At 37.6% G+C, this 21982-nt stretch overlaps 1 protein-coding gene across 50 annotated transcripts in view; it reads left to right on the forward strand.

Moving 5' to 3' along the window:
- The window catches only part of RBFOX1 (RNA binding fox-1 homolog 1), a 1167105-nt gene that overhangs the window by 1055276 nt on the left and 89847 nt on the right, over positions 1–21982 (forward strand). For all 50 annotated transcript variants that reach the window (XM_077786836.1, XM_031506137.2, XM_031506136.2 and 47 more), the window contains 2 exons: positions 16306–16449; positions 18974–19027. In XM_077786836.1, coding sequence (XP_077642962.1) covers positions 16306–16449; positions 18974–19027 — 198 coding nt within the window. The remainder of the gene's footprint in view (positions 1–16305; positions 16450–18973; positions 19028–21982) is intronic.

The following is a 21982-nucleotide window of genomic DNA, read 5'->3' on the forward strand; positions in this document are numbered from 1 at the left end:
CATGAGAGTGTTCAGTTGTGGTGTGCAGCTTTACAAACGCAGCTGGGACAGAGGGCCCTGGCAGCTGGCCTGGCCTTAGAGGGGTGCTGAGCTCAGAGCCTGCCCTGCACAGCCTGGGAGGGTGCAGGAAGGGTGGCAGGAGATGCCACGAGGGACAAGGAGCATCACTGGGAGGGAGACTGGCAGCTTCTGGCTGGAGAAGAGCACTTCAGCACCTCCTTAATCTGTTCCATCTGTAGCAAAGTTATTTATATTGGCTTTTTTTTTTCTTTTTTCCCCCCACAATAACTGCAGCAGGCAGGGTCACTAGTGATCTGTGTCTAGTACAATTACCAGCAGGCAGAAACCCCTCAGTGGCTGAGACTGGATTCTTGTTCTTTCAACCATCCCTGCGTAAGTGTGCAGAAGATTGTAACTGAGCAGCTGAGACCCTGCTTCCCTCTCCATGGCCTTTTTCCTCATGATTTTCCTTTGATGTCTTTTTTTCTTTTTCCCTTTTTTCTTTTGTTGCCTTTGCTCAGGTGTCTGTGGGTAGGAGGGTACTGCCTTACCCTGTCACACACACCTGAGAGGGAACAAAGACAAGGCAGGTTTGGACAGGTCGTGTTTCTCTCACAGATATAAAAATTTACAGTGCTTGTTAGCCCAAATTTTATAGCAATATGTGTGAAGCTACAATTTGGCCTTGCCTACAGTAGGTTTTAGTACTTCAGATTTTATAGTTAATTGCTGGGAAGAATATTTGCAACCAATTCTGTATTTATGCAATATTTGTTCAATACAATAGTCAGCTGAGTTTTTTTCTCAAATGGAGCTGTGTATATGCATGAATTGCTAGATTCTGTGGGGTTTTTTTTTTGGTTGTTGTTTTATTTTTTGGTTAAATACAGAGCTTATGTAGGTAAGGCACCTATTACTTAAGTATTTGTGACAATTCTTGTACCAAAAGTACTCCTGGTTGTTTGGCTCTGATATTCTGTTGAGTATTGCAGTAAGCAAAACAGCTGAATTTGCTTTTTCTACCAATTTGTTATTTTATTTTAGAATAAAATATGCATGAGAAGTTGTTTGTTTTTTTTTTTGGTTTTTTTTTTACATTGCATGAGACCCTACTTAAGGCATTTTTTAGTTTTGTGCCATTTCTGTGAATAGTGGGGTAAAACAGTTTTACTTTGCATTAATATCTTTGCTGAAAACACGGACTGTAAAACAAAGTGATTTTAAGTGCAAGCAAAGAGAAATTATAAATGTTCCTAAAAACTGAGAGCTAAAATACAGTGCTGTATATGAGCTTTCAGTTTGATAAATACTTACTTATGAGGTCATAAATACTTGAGGTACAAAAGGTTAATGTAGTGTGAAAGGCTGTAAAACACAGCGAGCAACCTGCTAGATCATAATGATGCATTAGCACCTTTCAGTATGAATGCTGGTAGTTATAAAAATCTTCAGCTTGGATTTATTCTGCAATACAAGAATGTAAAGCCAAAGTATCTTCCCTGTGTACTTTTACTTATCTTCTCATATTTATTTCTCTTCGTAAAAAAAAAAAAGAAGCTCTCATCTCTTCATAAATGCTCACTTACTGAAACTGATAAAAACCCATTTTTGGCTAATATAATTTCTCAAAAGCATGTCAGGTGTTGTCTGGGTGCTCAAAGAAAGTAATAAAGTAACACACAGTGATTTTTTTTTTTCTCTTCCCTGTATTAATAAGTTTCCATGAGATAAAGTAGGCAATATAATGCATAAAGGAAACAAAAGTGATATAAATTTTGGAAAGCAGTTACCTTTGAGAAGAAAGAAATTCAGTACTAAAACCACAAACTGAGCATTTACTGAGGGGTAAAATTGACTTTATCATAGTAAATATAGTATTTCTCAGTCTCAGAAATCCTCTGCAGTTTATAATTGTCTCCAATATGCTGATGCAGCTAATATTTCTCATTTAATATCTACCTCTGCAGAGTGTTAATTTTCATGCTTTGGTGCTCATTGCCTTTTACTAAAGCAAATTACTTCCTCTTACTGTTATATCAGAATTTATGACAGATTAGGATAATTTTACTGTCATTAATCTTTGGAGTCCATTCCACTCTTTTCAATAAGTGCCATGTTTTGGCCAGGCTAAGTTGAAACACTTAATAAAATCTGGAATCGAATATAAAAAAATTGCAGGCTGTTGATACCTGTTTTCATCTTTCTCTTCTCTCTGGTTACAAGGGAAGTATTTTATTTTTCAGTTTTTTCTCTTCAAAAAGTACATCTGCATTTGGAAGATATTCAATAGCTTTGGGGGACTATACAAAAAAATATTGAAGTGAAAAAATTTGATTTAGAAACATCCATATTTTTTTATTATTATTTTATGTGTTTAAAATCGACACATTTTGTTCTTATTAAGATACAGTTTAAATTGATAGTGTTTGAATTGTGCAAATATATTTTCAGGAATCTCTGTAGATGATTATTTTTAGATTATTTTTAGTTGAAGACCTTATTTAAATTTGCAAGGAACAGCACTTGCTGTGCTGACAGAATTAGCACAAAAACCCTGTGAGAGACCAGACAGTGAAGCAACTCATAAAAGCTCTCATAATTTCTCTGAACAGAATATATTTCTTCACAAATGCTGAAGTGGTTTGCTTTATTTTGGAGCAATTGGTCAAGCTAGAAATCCAAATCACAAAGCCTGGTGGGCCAGTATAGCAGATTCATGACTTGCCTTGTCAAATGCTGCTTTGTAGTACAAAATACAGGATTTTGATGATAGCACGAGAAAAATATTGTATATTACCAATTTATAGTTGCATATTAAGCTATGAGCCTTTCTGTGTCATACTGTTGGACAGGAATTTTGTTTGTTTCTTATATTTGTTAGGATTTTTTTTTGCTGTAGGAGCCTCAGAGCCTGCAGTGCCTGAAAGCAGCCCCACAGCTCAGTCATTCTGATGGACCAGGGCCTCTTCCCCCTTTCTTTCTTCCTTTTTTGAATTAAATGTCCTCCTCAAGCTACAGTAATCATGCATATTGTTAATAGAATTGCGTGGTAGAACTTAATTAACCTTTTCTTCTTGCTTTTTATTTAAAGGAAATTTGAGAGAGCTCAATGACGTGGTTCCTAATTTAATGCATCCCCCCAGTGTCTATTAGAGGCTCTTCACTTGGGTGAGTCAGGGGAGACAGAGCTGCCCATCCTTAGCTCACAATTCATTTTCCCTCTGTTGAAATGTTCACCTGGCATTCTAATCAGGGAAGAGTAAAAGTGCTGAGTATATGTGTTAATAAATATATATTCTTCATGAATTTAGATAATCTCATAACTGCAGCCCTTAAAACATATTGGATGGTTTTGCAAATAACTGAAGGAATTTCAAATGGCACTGACCATTTTGAGTGTCACTTCTTGAACTGCTTTTCTTTCATTTGGTAAATAATAATTAAAGCTGCTTGTGGTAGTTTTCCTCTAGCTATTGAGTGGTCAGCAGATGAATTCTTTATTGACATGGCAGTGAGTGGAGAGAAAAGGCTATAATTTACAATTTCAGTTTTAAATCCACTTTCAACAGTGCAGCAAATAGCATTTTTTGCATTATTTCCTTTAGAAGCAGAGGAAGAGGAAGGTGTTACAGAAGTAGATGATGTAAATGGAAAAGCAGTTCAGGCCATATTTCTGTAAGCTCCTCTTCTTTCTTTCCCTGAATGAAGTCTGTTTAAGTGCTCTCAGTTCATTATATTTCTAAATGAGTTTTACTTCAAATAGCTGTTAATTATTGCTGTAACTTCCTCTCATGTTAGTGTGAGTCCTGCTCACACAAAGATTGGTAGCTCATCCAGAATAAAGCCTGGTTTTATGGATTAAAAAAAAAATCCCTGTGTTTTCCTCACATTCTTGGAGCCCAGTCTATGAAGTGTTTGCTTGTCAAACTGATTGACCAAACTCTTTTTTTCCTAAAAAAGCAGTAAAGGCAGTCAGTGTATAAAGTAGAATGAAAGTTTAACACCTAGCACAGAGCAAAAAAGAACCATGAAATGCTTTCTTTTGAGTATATGTTAGATTACCACTTATTTTCTGAAGCAGCATTGAAGCTAAACATAACTGCATGTCCAAAAATCACTAAAGAAACTGAAAATCTGTTTGGCTGACCTCTTATACAAGTTAGGGAGACAAGCTTAGGTTTAGAAGCAATTTAATACAAATAACTGAAACATATTTTCTTTTTTTTTCCCCTTTCCCAGTTAAAGTCCACTAACCTACAGAGATGGTTGACTGGGATTGGTGGGGCTTTCTTTTGCAGTAGAAGTTTGAAATATGATTTAAAAAGTAAATTATTCATGAAGTTTGATGAAAGACTGGCTTTGGGGTATTGGTCACTGGCATTATTCTCACAGAGCTTGGTGGCTGATAAGCTAACTCTGTGATAGGGATCTGGCAAAATTCTGTTTTCAGTTTTCCTTTATGCTGCTTTTTCATTTCAATTATCTGGAAATAAGTATATAAGTAATAAGTAATAATTAGTTATAGTTCAAGGAATCAGGTGACCATTACAACTTTCAGTTACTAATATGTGAAACAAAGTGTGTGCAGAGAGAAACTTCAGTTATGTTGTGCAGGTGGAAAGGATATTATAATGCAGAAAGGAACTAACAAATGATGGCCAAAAAATAAATGTATTTATTTACTTACATGGTTATATTATTGTACAGTGTACTCAATTTATATGTCAAGAGAATTTACAAGAGGAATGTAGGAATCTTAGCTATCCAAGTGAGTTTTAAAGGTAAAATAGGGTAACAAAGTAAATCAATGCACAGTGAGGAGAGTGGTGGTGCTGGAGTGCCTTCCTGAAACATTAATTCTTCCTCCCTGGGGAGTGCCTTGTTTATTTGGGTTGTGGCCATCACACGATGGAGAACAGTGATGGGAAGAGGTGACCTACAGTTGCCATTTGCTGATATAATAATATTGTTTTATTGTGTGATAATTTGCTTTATGTAATGTTTATTCTGCTCCAATGCCATGCTAAGGTTTCCATTTCTCTGTGTCTGAGAGAGTCTCTTTCAATCCAGGTCACAGAACACAAGGATCTCTGTGTATGGGGGTGGTGTTTTGTGTACCACAGAAAGTGGAAATTTTTGCCCATCCAAATGAACATTTTCCCCTCTCCCTTTTTCAATGTTCTTCCTTTGCCTGTTGTTTTCTCACAATATTCTGGCATCAGCATTTGTGAATGGGCCTTGCCCACCTCTACTGGGCTCCTCATCACAGCCCTGCCTGCCATGGACCCACTGAATGGGTCTTTGACCCACTGAACAAGACCCTGACCCACTGAAGAAGCTTTGAGCCACTGAGCAGATCCCTGACCCCCTGACTGCTGTCCTTGCTCCTGCTCTGTCACTGCTTCCTGGGGTGCACAAGGCTGGTTGTTGTCCTAGACCTGCTGACCAGCAAAGGGGGATCAGCTAGAGCAGGATGTTCAGGACTGAGTCCAGATGGGTGTTGTTGATCTCCTCCAAGGAGGGAGCTCCACAATTCCATCTCTGGGAATGTTAGATCACTCACAGGAAAGTGTTCCCCAGCTCCTACACAGAATGTCCTGCACTGTAGCCTTTGCTCATTGCCTTTTGTTCCCTCACCACTGGCCAGAGTGTAGCTCCTTCATCTCTCCTCCTCCCATCAGGCATTTATTCCTTCTCTTTTGCAGGCTGAACACTCCTGGCTCTCTCATTCTCTCCTTGTTTGCCAGATGCTCCAATCCCTCACATATTGTTGACTTCTACTCCATTTGGACTCTTTTCCTGCAGCACTGCTCTTCTGCCCGTGGGGCTGTTCCTCTCCAAGTGCAGGACTTTGCTGACGTTCATGGTTCTCCATGGTTCTGTTTCTCCAGCCTGCCAGGGTCCCTCTGCATGGCAGCACAGCCCTCTGGGCTATCAATCCTCCCACCCTGCCTGCTTTCACCTACCAACAGCATCAGTTGACCACATCCCCTTCCTGAGAGCTGAAGGAAGAGGAATCTGTGCCCCAGTGGCTGAGGGAGCGTGGCTGTACCATCCTGTACTGATGCCTGAAGGAACTACAGACAGCAAAACTGCCCGAGATTCTTACAGCTAGTGGCTTCTCTGTACAGATGTTAGATGAAAATAGAAATATCTTGGCTGAGGAATGTCTGGTTGCTGTGTTTGAGGATGAATAAGGGAAGAGGTCTGTTGGCAGGTTTGCTGCGAGCAAAAGGCAAGAATGGGAATTAGATTTAAACTCACAGTGCCAATCCTCCTGATTCCAGGTTTACTGTTAGAGAATGTCTCCTCTGCCCTCTTTCCTAAGAACTTTTTCCAGGAAAGGAAACTTGATTTCAGGGATCTGAGTCCTGTTTCCAGTTCTTCAAAAGATGTTTCTTTAAACTTGAGTATCAGTATTCAAAGCAATTCTGCAGTGGGAGCTGTATTGTGCTGCTCAGTAACCAGCTGCATTCATATGATCAAGCAGAATTCATCACAACATCAGCATTCACAGCTAGATTTGAAATGCTGGTTTAAACCCTTTAAAAATTCTTTGAACCATCCACTATTCCTTAGATTTGTTTCTTCTTTGAAGTGGGGAGAAGGGAAGGACAAATGGATGTTTCCTGAAACTATAAATTGTCTTCCACATTAATGAAGGAGAGGTGTTGGGTGAGCTTGAAGAGAAGGATGAAAAAGAATGATTTACATAAAGCCTAATGTTGTTTGATGTGGACTTCTCTGTGTCTGGTTGTGCCACTGGGAAACTCCAGGGCCACTGTCTTTGCTTTTCCACTCAAAATGTCTCAGCTCTTTGGAAATGCTGCTTGCATTTGGCTGCAACCTGCTAAGATAGGAGACCACCAAACACACACAATAAGAAAAATAAATTCAGGTTTTTTTCATGAAATGGGTAATCTAAATTTGAGAAATTACTATCCTGCAAGGAACTGAACTGCTGCTTGTTAAGTTGGTGAGTCTCTCAGTACAAAAAGAGCAATGTGATTTAGAAAGCATCTTTTTGTGACATGGAGAACCCTCAAATTCCTCCATATTTCAGAGGGTTCAACAGCTGACTCCTTGGGCAAAGATATGCAAGTGAGCAAATGGAATGTCACAGTAGGGATCCAGCACTAGGTGAGGGGTCAAACAGAGAAAAACCTTTTATCACACTGTCACATTTTCTTTCTTTTCCTGAGCTGGAGCTGGAGCAATCAGCCGTTCCCTCTCAGCATGAAACTCTGCTCTCACAAGTTCACTCAGCAGTTGGTTGTGTCAACACAACTCTCACAAAAAGGGACTTTACATGCCTGACATAAATCTAGTTCAGAGGGGAATTCCAGAAACTAGTGTGCAGTGATTCAAGCTGAGGGTAAACAGCTCCTAGCCAAACCTGCAGATGCTCCATCTAAAGACACTTTCCTTTTCTTTTTTTTTTTTTTAATTTTTATTTTTAAAGGATGTCATATCCTCTGAAGCTGTGCAGCACAGTATTTAATTAGTGATTTCTTTATTTGGACAAATATTGTTAGATGTCACAGCATTGTACAAGTTAGTTGTAGATGCTGAAAGTAGTTTTGTCCAGATAGAGCCTTCTGCCAGAGCAAAAGTTTAATAAGCTTTATTGCAGCACTGCAGCCTTTTATAATGTTGACTTATGAAGGATAACACTTGAAAGAATTTTTAAGCTAATTAGAACATTTAAAAAAATAATCTCATTCTATATTAGAGCAGTAATGCTTGCACATGAATGAATGGCCACAGGTAAAAGTCCAGTTGCCTTACTGTGTATTGATTTATGTTCTTTTCTGAATAATTCCTTCATAAATCAAGCAAATAAACGAGTTGGACAGGAGAACTTGGGGAGAATCAGTGGATTTCCAGAAACCAAGTATGCCAAGTTTTGCATCAGTCAGAAAGTCTTATTCTCAAGGTCATCGTGTCCTGATTTATTGCCTGTCAAAGTGTAACTTTGTGTTTTAAGGACTATCATAACCGTTAGGTATATTTACCTGTAAGCTTTACAAAACCTTTCAACATTTCTTCATCTATTTTACCTATCTTCTCTTAAACTTTGTTATTTAGATGGCAAATCTCTATTTCTGCATATTTAGAACACACCACAGTTGTTTCCTATTGATACTTTCAGGCACTTTCCAGGTCTTATTTTATATAATTTTATGTATTTTAATTCATATAATGCAATTTATGTGGAGTCATGGGTGGAAGGACACTGAGCCCCGAGGTGTGAGGAAGGGCAAGGTGTGGTGTTGAGGCTTTAGGTGCTTATGAAACCACCCCATGAGTGTTGAGTGTTCTTCCAGACACACGGGGGAAATGAGCTCCAGAGGGAGAGAAACGAGAGGTGAATCTGCAGTGTAAATGTGCTGAGCAGTTTGTGGGGGAAAATGTTGTGAGCATGGCACTTTTTAGTGCTGAGGGTCCTGGTGGCTGCTTCTTCGGTAATGCTCTGTAAGCCAGCTGGTGCAGTGTGAAGCTGCAGCTCCCACTCGAATGATAAAAACCCCTCTAATCAAGATTTCTATATTTACTGTCATGGGGTTTTTTAATATGTTTTCATTGGTTGCCTGTCTGGATTTTGCATTAGACTTTCAAGCATTGAAACAAAGTTATTTTTAAACACTTTCTTCCTGCAAGACTCACATCAGAAAGAAAACAGACTTCTGACTAACAGATGAAAGAGGAATAACAAAATCAATTGACTATTTCTGTGTGTCTCTGTATCACTACTTAAGATTTTTTATTTGGATTAAATTAATGCTTTTGTCCTTTGACAGTATAATATTTCCTAATCTGTCTGCTATTTTTCTAAAGAAAAAAATCCAAGGAACTTATTTTAGTATTATCTGGAGAAAATATCACAGTAATTGAGTTTTATTATACGTAGCGTGAACTTCTAAAGAAGTGGATAGTGTGTATGCATTTCCTTCTTGGCTAATGGAGCCAGGATGCAGCTAATTAGGAAAGGTTTTGTTAATTGCTCTTGTGATGTTGTGGATGGGATCAGTAGGTGGTCAGAAATATTTATTGAATCAATTCAAGCAATAAATAATTCATTGAGGCAACCTTTTATCATTCCTTCTCCCATTTCACGTTACTGATGTGCTGGATGTCCTTAACTGAACTTGGCAACTGCTTGGTTACACACAACTCTATTAAAACATTTTACAAATATTCTTTTAAAAGTAATATTTGCTCTTTAGGCCAGCAAATTTGGCCCAAGTTTTGAGACATGTTCTCAAGTCAAAAAATGTATGGCTTTTGGTGATTGGCCTCCAGACATGATTGATCTGCTATTCCCTGAGACCCAGCTGAATATTTCAGAAGAAAAATAATGAACCAGCAAAGGCAATGTAAAGCACTATATAAGGGCTATATTCCATATTGTTAAGGAAGATTAGTTGGGGAAATAATTAATGTAGCCAAGTTATTAATTACTCTTTGGTTGTCCTGCAGTACTGGAGGCTTAAGAAACCTATCTTATTGCTCCTATCTGTCCCCAGAATTAATGATCTCTTATTTAGGCTGCTAGCTCTCCATGCATAAGCTATCACAATAATAGCAGTGCTTTCTTGTAGCCTGTGGTATCAGCATCCAGAATGCATCCATCTAGAAATGAGAGAAATAATCACTACTGCTTGTAAGTCTTCAGCCCTGAACAATACCCAGTCTGCTGAAACCCCAGAGCATGTTCAATAGTGGAAAGTCAGAAACTGCTGAAGCAAAGCACAAAATTATTCAGGTTCTTTTTCATCTGTCAGTAAATTGGATTAAGGGATTCTAGTGGGGTGTGCTTGTGTGTGGCAGTATATCTAAAACAAATGCCCCAGTCAGAGTCAGGCACCTTACCCTGTCTTCCTGGGAGTGAATTGTATTCGTGTGACTGCTCAAGGACCTGGCAGAGGAAATGTTCCAGAAGGGAGGAGGCTGTGTGCTCTCCCTGCACTGACACCCTGCCTGTGTTGCTCTCAGCCCAAACCAGTGTGTCTCACACTTCACCTCACCTCCCAGAAATGGAGTTTATTAATAAGAATATTCGGCATGATTGCACATCGAGCCCACTCTTGCCACTGGTGAAATGGGAGGGAGAATGGCCCTTAGGCATTAATAGATGGCCAGGGTGAGAGCTCAGCACTTTGGAGAGGGGACAGCACAGCCTTCAGGACTGGGACTTGGCTCCTCTGCCTGCTTCTTTCAGACCTGTCTCAGTCACTGCTTTGGTCAGATTGCATTTGGTGCTTTGGATAGTAAAATGTTTTTGTAAAGAATATGAAACCATTATACCTGTTGTAATTTCATTATGCCTTTTGTAATTTGGGAAATAGAGCGAAGTTCATGGTAATGCTGAAATTAGTTTGTCAAGTGGGTATAACATCAGGGTGAAACTGCAATCTGCCTGAACTAAAAGGGAATTTTACCCTTAAAAACAGGGGGTTCAGGGCTTGCCCTGCAGAGTTTCAGTTACAGTAGTTCTGAAATCAAGCATCTCTGGAGTGTGAGATGCTCAGCTACACCAGAAATTTAGCAACATAATTGTGGAAGGGCTGATGTTGAAGTGACCTTAATGATCATCTAGTTCCAAATTATCAAATGCAGGTACGCTTATGTTATTACATTTCTTTATTGCTTTCTGCATAGCAGCAAGTCCCACATCACATTCTATTCAGGAAAGGATTCTTAAGGGGTTAAATGGATGTAGCATGAGCTGCATGCTTTGCAGTGTGAGGTACTGGAAATATTTTTATCTTTAGAGCTAATTTGAAGAATTAATCTGAACTTTTAATATCCTGAAAACAATGAGACCTTACTATTGATCTTACTCATGAGAAAAGGATAACAGAGATGCTGTACACAAGAAAAGTCACTGATACTTCTGGTAATGTTCATCACCATTGTGAAACAGCACAATAATAACATTTTTTTCCTGTGTACATCTTTGTGTGAACATTTAAGCCCAAACAGATGGATCTGTGTATATAACTCCATTTTTCCTGTGTTGTTATGCTTCTGGGAAGCACATTGCAGAGCTGGGACTTTTCAGAATATAAATTTACCTTAACAAGTATGATTAATTAATCAGTCAATCTACTTAAGAAAACAGGAAGCTACAAGCCCATCCCTTTGTCAGTTGTCTGTTAGTGGTGTATCTGGGAAACAGCATTTTCAGAAAGTCCAAACTCGGTTTTAAATTATTCTCTTTGCTCACTTTTTAATGGAAAGGTAACTTTCCAGAATCTAGACCCTTTTAAAATGGAAAACGTGCAATATTATCTGAGGGAAGTATGAAGATGATTCACTATGCATGATTTTTTTCAGTTTGTACACATTGGGCATGGTTATTTTTTTGCTCAGGACGTATATATATATTTTCTGCTGAACTTTTCTCGATTGCTTTTTTTATCGGGTTTACAAATCAAATCAAACAGGTATATTGCAGAGCTCTGATATTATTTTCTGCGCTTATAGCACAATGTATTGAATTATGCTTGCTCATGTACTGCTGCTGCTATTCTCTCCAGATTGAGAGAGAATGACTGTGGGGGCTGTAAATTCACTTGGCTTCCAGCACCACCGGTTAAATCAAGAGCCCTGTTCAGGCTGGAGAAGAGACAGAGCAAGTGTTCATTACACAAATCAATTTGGTCAAAAGTACAGCACAGTGGGTACCCAACCATTGCTCACATAATATTGTCAACTTAATCAAATAATGCCTAGAAGACATTCACAAGCTCTTTCTCTCTGAGAAATAACTTGATTGGTACAGCAGGAAAAAAACACGTGCTATTTTGAGCATTTATTAAAAAAATCAGTGGGTGCCTTCTTTTTTGCTAAATTTAAAATTCTGAAGAGCCTTACCCTATGCTAACATGTATACATGAGATAATCATCACCTGATTTACCACTGATAATATTTAAAAAAAATAATTTGTTCCTGTTTTTTTTTTTTTCTCTTTTTTTTCCTCCTGTAAATATTTTAGAGGTCATTCCTCCTAGAATCAGGCTGTTCTTCATCTAGACTTGGTGTGGCTTTAAAAGATATGCAACAGATTTGTGTTTGTTTGCAGATTATAGCAGAATGATCAGGACTTGGTAAAGCTTTCTCATGTTCCAATACTATTTGTTTTCACTTTGTCCAGAAAGAGATAAAAGGTTTTAAGGTTTAGATCCATTTCAGGCATTCCTATAATCTGTTTTCCATTCAGTCTTTAAAAGCTGAGATTGGGAACAGCGTTCTTGTGGTGGTGTGCAAACAGCTCTTCTGTGACTGCATTTCATTGTGCTGGAAACAGGGTTTGAGGGTGAAAGATTTTGTGCACACCATTATGGTTCTGTAGGAAATGAGAGATATTAGTCAGTGAAAAAGAATGGAGGGAAAGTGGAACACTTAAAATTCCGGTGTGAGGAACATTGCAGGGCTGGCTGTCTGCAGTGATGGATGGAAAGGGACACAGAAAATTGGAATCAGCCAGGAAGGAGAATGGAATGGGGTTTTTCCAGCCAGGCAATGTGCACAAGGCCCTCTCTGATTTCAGGTTCACTGACCATTGTTTTATTGTGTCTGGGGCCTTTGCCACAAGTGCTGGGGGTGGGAGATGAGACTCCAGCATCCAGTCAGGGAAATGGGGTTGCATTAGAGGCTGCATGAAGGTTTTAGAATGTATTTTTGAGTGAAAATTGCTGCAAATTTGGATTAAAATGGCCTTAAAGGAAGAGGGGTGTGTGTGTGAAGGGAGTTAATTTTTTTTTCCAAACAAAAAAATGTCAGATTTATTTTATCTAAACAAAATATTTGGTTTAGTGCTTTTCTTCACTTGTATAATTTTTGTTTCTTAAATTCTCAGGAAAAAGCTAGGAAGGGAAACCAGAAAAATAGTTTCAAAAATTTTACTTTAGTGTGAAGTCTTTAAGAACTTGAGTGAAGTCTTTTAAATAATAGAAGATTTCTGTTTCTATAACTGAGTTAAGAAAACAAAAAGAAAAGTATTTTGCTAAAGGTAAAGAATTTCTTTAGAAAACAATAGATATTAATTCTCCTCATGATGAATTTGATTTAAAAGGATACCAAATGTTTATACTGAAATTGTCTTACATTAAAAAAAAATACAACCTTTTCTGAAATACCCTCTTTGATATGGGTTTGCTTACCTGTAAGAATGTTTGAATTCTAATTTATTTTAACACTTAAGCCTTCAGTAGCTCACTGAAGTAAAGGAAGCTCACCTCAACTTGTTTTGCTGTTAGTGAGAATTTGATCTTCTATTTCTGCATTCTGTATTTATAACTTTCATTATAAGTTTTAAAACTATCATATATTAAGAATATTTAATATTTTATAACTGCAAATATGTGGTAGAATAGGGGCCAGAAAGCAGCATCCAAGACTACAGGGATGGAGGAAGGATAATGCCACATCCTAACATAAATTAATTTTTAAAGGACTATCAAACACCACTCTTCAGGTCCTCTAGCAGTGAAGGTATTCTCCTGAAATACATTATGTATGTGTGAGGTAAATTACATTCTGGTTCTGTGAGTCCACAGAGCTCTGAAAGCTGCCTGGCTTGATTTTTTCAAAACCCATCCTGTCCTCTGCCCCCTGTGTGTTTTACCTCCGTGGTGTTACATGGACATTTCTGCATCATCTTCACATTCCAGTTTCAATTCCTGGTTATCCTTGTCCAGATCTCCAGGCACAGCCATGGATTTCTGGATGATAATGTGCTTTGTAAAGAGCCTGTAACCTTGCCAAGCCTTTTAATATGTTCTAAATACTTTAGCCCTGTTAATTGTGCTCCAGGGATTTGAGGCTCATGGACAGTTATGAACTGGTGATGACAGGGACTTGCTAAAGCTTCTGGTTTTCAGCCCTTGCTGCCCAGACTCAGAGACATTCTGTGCTGAGAGTGTAAACTTGAGGCTTCTTAGAGTAAAAATTATTTTAAAAAGTGGTGAAGCCAACCAAAGGCCTGGAAAATGCCAGTACCTGGATTTATCCTCTTCACCCATAACTTGTAGCTCCATTTTAACACCACCCTCAGAAAGCTCAGTGAATTTTGTTGACCATAATCTGTTCAGCTGCTAAGTAGGGCAGTTGCTCCCAGTGTTTTGGGATGTTCATGGTGCACATTTCATCCCTTCTACTCCTCATTTCTATGAATAAAATGAACAGAGATTACTCTTTTCCATTTGCATTTATACAGGACACTGATTATATAATTTCTTCCTTGGGCACCCTCTGTTCCTGAAGCTTTACAGCACCTTTAGAATTCTTTAGTTCTTTTCAGATTAATCCGACTGACCTCAAATTCTTTTGGAGTGTTGCATTTCAAGAGTTTCCAGTCTGTCATCCCCCACCTGCTCTCACATACCACATTTCTTTCTTATTTCTATCCTTCTATGCCTAAAGGTAGAAAATAATCTCTGTGGTGTCTCTAGGTGAAGCCTCAAAATCTAAAGTTTGAATTTTTGAGTTGATTTTAGCTAACAATAGATTAGCATGGAACATTTTTTGTCTCTTGACACCTATATACTGTATTTTCTATCTGAAGCACTAAATATTCATAAAGATAAATTATTTACTTTGTGGGCCTGTGAGTTCAGGGAGTAGCACATGAAGAGATGTGGTGGCACTGACTCAGCTTTTGGTCTACGCTTGATCTGATCCCATTATTTGCTTGAATCACTTGTAAATCTTTCTTCAGTGCACACAAAAGTTTGTATTTGTGTGAGTCTCATCATGTCCTGTGAAATATCCAGGTTGTTACTAATGGACTGATGCTGCTGCAGAAATGAGGACCTTTTATTCATAAAGTGCTGTTAGCACAGAAGTATAGGCAATATAGATGTTAGTACTTTTAATTTGAGAACATTTGTATTACTTAGGGAGGATATTGTTGAATTTCACTTGCTAGAATTCAATTTATATGTAGTTATTGCTGATGTAAATGATGTGTTCTGTTTGAGTTCTTTTGTTTCCTCTTCAACAGGCTTGTTGGTACTAAAACTGTGTGGTAAGGTTTATTTTATTTAACCATTTTTATGTTGCTTAAATTGTTGTCTCCTAATGGAAATTTCATACTAGCAGGAAATGGGTAATTTCTTCTTTTTTTACTTTAAATGAAAAAACTAGAAAGACAAACTGAATGCAATATTAGCACACAAGAGAAAGATGGATAATTAGGAAAACAATGGGGTCAGAAGGAAGAGGAAGGACAGAGCAAAGAGAGTGATGGCTGTCAGATCATCCTCGGTTTTCATTCAACTATTTTCTTTCCCCTTCTATTCTTTCAAACCCTTCTGCCCATGCAAACGAGTATGACTGGGCTGTTTTAAAACACCCATACAGAACCTTGTCTAATGACTCTGTGATGTACAAGCAGTAATTAATTAGGCACTGTAGGATATAATTAAAGAACAGAGATGAGTAATTTCTATAACATACTGATAGAACAGCACTGGTTAATTTTACTTTTTGGATGAAGGGCATTTCATATTTCCTTCCTCATCTCACTGCAGATTTTTAATTTGTTTGTTAAATCATAACACATGGCAATGTCCTTCCATTTTAAACCAGAATTTTAAAGCCAGGAAACGGTGTCCCTGTAAGAAGTACCATGACATAACCTCATTTTGGTGAGGAAGAAAATCTGTAAAACTTTGTTTCTGGGTCTCACACTTGTGTCAGGCAACCTTCACCACTGATTAAACTTCTGTTCCCTCTCACAACTCAAGGCCTTTTCCATAATGGCCACCATTTATCTGGGCAGAATGACCCTCCAGTGCCCATCAGCACTGCCTGTGAAATGGCAGAGAGGATGAGATGTGGTCCCTGCCTGCTCTGGAGAGTCCCAGTGGCCTCTGAAGGAAAGCACTAATCTGATTTGAAAGGGTCTGGCTTGCTCTGCCAGCAGGCAGCATTTGGACTGCAGATTCAGTTCCTTAGCTTGGTAAACACAGAAGGGGTTAAAGGAGTTTCTACAACCTTATAGGGATCTGTATTCATTGATTATTTAAGACTAGCTAAGCAAATCTACAAATAATAATTTACTCATTCTCCAGTTTATTCCAAATACATATTACCACTGCAAATGTATGCTGTTGAGAAAGAAATGGATTTGATTTTCATGTATTTAAACTTCTGGTATTCCTCACTACTTTGGAGCAGATTTAACTGGTTTTAGTTTGTTTGTTTGTTTGTTTATTGAGAATTTAAGCTCACCTCCTCGTATTAAAAATGCCAGAATTACTTACACTATGCTTTATTTTGCTTTACCCTTTTAGCAGACAGATGATGCAGCACAGACCGATGGCCAGCAACAGACACAATCTTCTGAAAACACAGAAAACAAATCACAGCCAAAACGGCTCCACGTCTCAAATATACCATTCAGATTCCGAGATCCAGATCTTAGACAAATGTTTGGTGTAAGTGCTCATCATTTATTTCTGGGTTTTTTTTACATTTGCATTGCAATAGGTGTTTTGTATTATAGGCAACCGTGAAGGCTGTATCTCTGATTAAGGCTGTTTAACCATTTTCAAGAAAGATTCCCCTTTAATCTATGTATAATCAAACATCTGATTGCCAGTCACAACTGGGAAAAGAAATGACACTGATTCTGCTGGATGTGATGCACTTGGGTGCTTTGTACTACATTCACAAAAAGCTATCTGTGGTGGCTTAAATCCATACATATTGCTGCTGTACATATCTAGATTTATCTGGCTGCTTTTATTGATTTTGGAGAGTGTGATGTTAAACAGTCAGTGCCTGACCTCATGAGTAAGGGACCCTAAAGGGAGGCAGGAGCTAAATTTCAGCACAAACTTCAGACACAGGAATCCTCACCCACCTCCACAGGTTTTGTAGGTCTGCAAAAACCTTTGATGGTTTTTGTTAGTATTTGTTTGTCAATCTCTCAGTTTGTGCTTTCCCCCAGGCCACGGCTGCCTTCAAGCATATCCCCTGTGTTTCACACAGGCCATCAGCAGCAGGAATATGAACACGAGAGCTTAGACTGCCTTTCTACTCCCTGATCCAAGAATTCTCAGGTTTAGTTTGAAATGCCACTAAACCTAATCTAGAAATAGTGCTTGATCATCTATTAGAACCCAACTCAGGACTCTGAAGTATTTCTGTTACTCTCACTGTCTTTATTCTGCCTCACTAAACCCAAATTGTCTCCTGCATTACAGCTGGTTATTCAGTGCAGCTCCAAGTGCCTCATGGCTCTGCACTTCTTTCCCTCTCTCATGTTCAGATTTTTAAGTTGTTCTAATGTGTTTGTATGTGAGTCAAAGGATGGTGTTTCTCAGTATTTATTGCTCTGAAGGAAACAGTCCCTGGAAAAAGAATCCTGGTGTAGTACTGGGAAATGAGTGACTGTTCTGCTGGATCTGACTTGGTACAAGTTGCCTCCCCTGAACACAGCTTCCAGCTCATCAGCAGAATAGCAGAAGGCATAATAATTAACCATCTAGAGAAAAATATGCTAATTTATTTAAACTAAACAAACCACTTAAGATAGGTTTTATTTGAAAAAAAAGAAAACAAACATTAAATGAAAGGATTTTTTTTGGGTAGGTATTGTAGTAATTTATAAATGAATGAATGCATTTCTTTTTAACGTTTCTAAGTCTTAGGTCTCAATAGACTGACACTGGAAAATAGCTGGAGTTTCCATCTGACTTCCAGAATAACTTGGGAACAGAAAACTTCTAGCTCTTTAGAAATGATAGGAAAAAGAGATTTCTGTATGTGTGAGTTGTAATATTTCATACGAAATAACGCAGGTCTGCATTATGTCCATGTTAAGCATACAGTAGATTATCTTTTTATATGGACATGAATATAACAGAGGAGAATTGTTTAAATATCTGTGTCTGCATCGAGGCTGAAGTGGAAGTTAAAACATTGATTAAATGGTGAAAGCAAGAACATGAAATAAGCCAAAGTATACCAAATCATGGCTGATTTTTTCATGGTCAAGCTGAAACTCTTTAATAAACTAGAGAAGAAATAGTGTCCTTTCTGCCCTGTAATTATTTATAATATCTTAAAAGATTGGAGTATTCATTTCTGCAGTTGCTGGGACTCTTGTTGGATTATTCTCCATTTGCCTCTCTCCAGTTTCTGCCTTTGTGTTTAAGATATTGGGTCACTGACCAATGCCAAATATAATGCACACTGCATGTTAATGACTTATGAAATAACAGAAATGAGCCTCTGATGCATTACACTGTCACCTCATAAAATGTGTCCTGACAAAAGGTGTTCTAACATTTATTCCCTTCCTAAGGCAGATGCAACAGGGCATTTTCCTCTGGGACAAGCAGCTGCGTTCAGCTTTTTTATGTGCAAACAATGTCTAGAGAATTGGGTGCTGTTGAAGGTCAATAGGAATAACAGTCACTTCTAATATTATAATAAAAATACAATTCTGAGCAGAGAAAATATCCCCCTAAAGTGAATATCTATTCTAGTTTTCCAAATTATGCTCCAGTAAGACAAAACTTCTTAGGAAATAATGGTTACCCATTTCAGCAAGGGTTCCTCAGTCCATGAAGCCAGCAACAAAAGTCCCACCTAGTTTAATCCTATTCCTGTAATGCAGAAGTAACCAAACTCCTTCAGCCTTTCTGGAAAATGCTGAAATTTGGGACTGTGCTCACAGTTTAATGCTCTTTCCTCTCTGTCAGGGGCTTCACTGAGCTTCAAGTTCCTCTGTGGAGTGATTGGAATGAGCTGAATGATGCACACAATTTAGAAGTATTCTTGATCTGACTCCTTTTAGTGTTGTCTTTTCTTGTGTGTTTAACAATATTTGGTTTTATATCATTTAACATTTGTAAAGCTTTGCACCATTTGCTGCAACAAACCTTTGTATTGTATATGATAGAAGAGTTGAAGTTATCTAATTTTCATGTAACTTTTTCTGTTTCTTTGCAGCAATTTGGTAAAATCTTAGATGTTGAAATTATTTTTAATGAGCGAGGCTCAAAGGTAAGCAGTTTAATTCACCTGCGGAATTTTTTGTTTTGTTTAAAATATATGAGTAAAAGGAAACAACTGCACTGCTATGACAAAATAATGTCTGAAATTTTATGTTAGTGAAAACATCCTCTGAGCTGTCAGTCAGTTTTCTAAGCAGTACGAAAATCATTGGACTCATATCTTTTCAAGGGGGTAATTTTAACTACTCCAAACTGTCATCTGTTTTATGGGAATGTTGATTTTCACTGTCCTTATTCTTCAAGGGTATTTATTTCATTTATTTCATGAGTCCATAGCTAAAGATATTTCTAGGCAGTTTGTATTAGTATAGTTTTTTTTTCCTTTATTGAAATGAAAGATGACAATGATACCTAATAACTGTCCTCTTTAGTAATTAGCTGAGAAGATATGTGATTGTTCCAGATTAAGTGCAGATGTTTTCCTCTTTAGTTAAAGACTTAGTACACCAACCCTTTGAAAACAATCTATTTTTAGCATTTATTTTATTAAAGGAGTTCTTATTGTATTGAAAAATTTAATTTTTTTTTCCAAAATTACTTTGCCTTAAATGAAAACTTCAATTTATTCAATATTTAAGAAATAAAGCAAGATAGAATGGCCAGGACTGCATCAGCTGGTGCAAAACTGTGGTCCAGGGTGTTCACCTGTGATATCAGCTGCATTATAGGGGTTTATGTCTGTCATATGCATATCTTTTTTTTCTTTTCTTGCCATGTCAGACACACTAAAAAGTTTATTCACTAATGTTTCAATCTTCCTGTAACTCATATATCATTTATTATTAGCAATGGAATGTTATCCCTGTTCTAGAACTAGTGTAACCTGTCATATTTTAAGAATCATATACATAAAAAATCTATCTTAGATATATTTTAGTTCTGTTAATATTTATTTTCTGAAATTAAAGCCTTCACTGTTTTTTAACCTAAATGGAACAGCTGAAATCTCCTGGTTTATTATTCAGACATTACTTAGTCCCCTTGCCTGCCAGCCCAAACTCAGTTGGAACATTTATCACTTTTTCAGTAAACAACTAAAATGGATGGAATTTGGTGGCTCAGAATCTCCTACTCTGGCCAAAATTTATTATTGCTAAATTTTGGTTGTTCAATAATATTTTCAAAAGACATGGATTGTCCAGACCTGCTGCAGCTGCATAATCCCATTAATTTCCAGAGCCTTCTCCCACTGGCCACCTTTACTGGTTCTGCTGACAGGGTGGAGCTGAGCACGTGTGGGAGGACTTTAAACTTTAGTTTAGCCACTAAATCTTGCCCAGGTGGGCGTTTTAATCACCACAGCTACACTGGGCTGCATAAGTGTAAAGTTTTGTTAAAGTTTTGGGGGATGGCATAAGCAGATGTTTCCAAATTGAACTTTTCTTTTTTGACATTGGCTTTGCAGTGTGAAAACATCCCAGTGCCTTGTGCTAAAGGCAAGATCCTGGAAAGGATTTCAGAAGGAAAAGGTTTTCCTGGCTGGGTTTATAACATCCCTGCCTCAGTTACACACTTGGTCAGGTCAGACTTGTCGATAAATGCTCCATCAGGGCTGCAGCCCAGCTGTGTCCGGGGAGCTGCTGAAGATGCCTGAGGCAGGGCTGGGGTGCATCTCACAGCTCAGGGCTGCTGCTTCTCACCTTGCTCAGTTATTTCAGCCACAGCTACAGAGTATTTTCAGTTGCAGAAGTACCATTAGATTCTCTCAATTAAATGAAAAGTTAAGGGAAAATGAATATTAGGAATAAGCAGGACATCTTTTTTTCTGTTTTTTTTTTTTTTTTTTTAATCTGATCATTTCGTGTCCATTCTGTAGGAATTAAGATGCACCAGATTAAAGTCCCATTCCTGGCAGTGCTTATCTATGTTTTCATAAAATCCCACTGAAACTGAAAGGACTACTAAGTGGTTTCAGACTGAGTACAGGTAACAAAGTTTGCAGGATCAGAATTCAAATTTGTTTCTAGCTGCAGTTTTGGCATAAGAATTGATAGAATTGTTTTTGGTTTTGCTTCTGTTTCTTTTTCTTTCTTTTTATTCTAATAGTTATTGTTTTAAATGATTGCTGCAAAAACAACAGAAGGAATCTCATTCTCATGCCATATTAGTTAAGAAAAACGGGATTGCATATTCAAAAACCATATCATTATAACACCACTGTAAAGTATAAAATCATCTTGCAGAAGGGAGTCCTCCCATAAAAGAAAGCTCTAAAACAATGAAAGATTCATACAACAAATTTCTGCTTGATTGAATGTGTAATAATAATGAAGAAATCTTTGCTAAAATATACAGCAACACTGATGACTTTTGAATTTTTGACCATTTTCTATCGGTTATAAACCAAGACTCTAGACAGCTCTATATATACATTAGGAAATCTGTTTATGTGTGTATGTCTTAATGTGTATCTAGTGTATATTGCATTAACACCCATTTCCTCAAATAAGGAGATCTCCAAAGTGCCTCCCAAATTAAATCTGAACCTTCTCACATACTAACTTGGCTATTATTAAATCACTTGACAGATTTTAGAAATAAAAGGCATATATTTGCATTACCAGTTAACAGAATGCAGCTGTTAACTCAGCTGCATATTAAATTGGTGTTGAAATGTTTGTGTAGGTATTTGAATATGTGATGGGTGAATCTGTGTTTTGTTCTTGAGTTTCTCTGTCAGCCAGGTAAAGTTAAAGATTTGCATAAATAGTAAGAGCTTAAGTTGTGTTGATTATGAGAATAAGTACAACATAAGAAATTAAAAAATAACAAATTAGTATTATTTTCAGTCTTTGAAGTTCCTGTCTTATCTTGGCTTGTGGCTCCACTTTTTATGTTTTTCTAATTTTTTAGTGTAATTAGGTTTTTATCTTTCTCTTTAGCTGTTTGAACAAAAGTTAACTGGTAGCGTTGTGAGCTAAGGAGAGTGACAGAAAATTTTGAC

This window comes from Lonchura striata, chromosome 16, assembly GCF_046129695.1.
Source record: "Lonchura striata isolate bLonStr1 chromosome 16, bLonStr1.mat, whole genome shotgun sequence".
Lineage (NCBI taxonomy): Eukaryota > Metazoa > Chordata > Aves > Passeriformes > Estrildidae > Lonchura > Lonchura striata.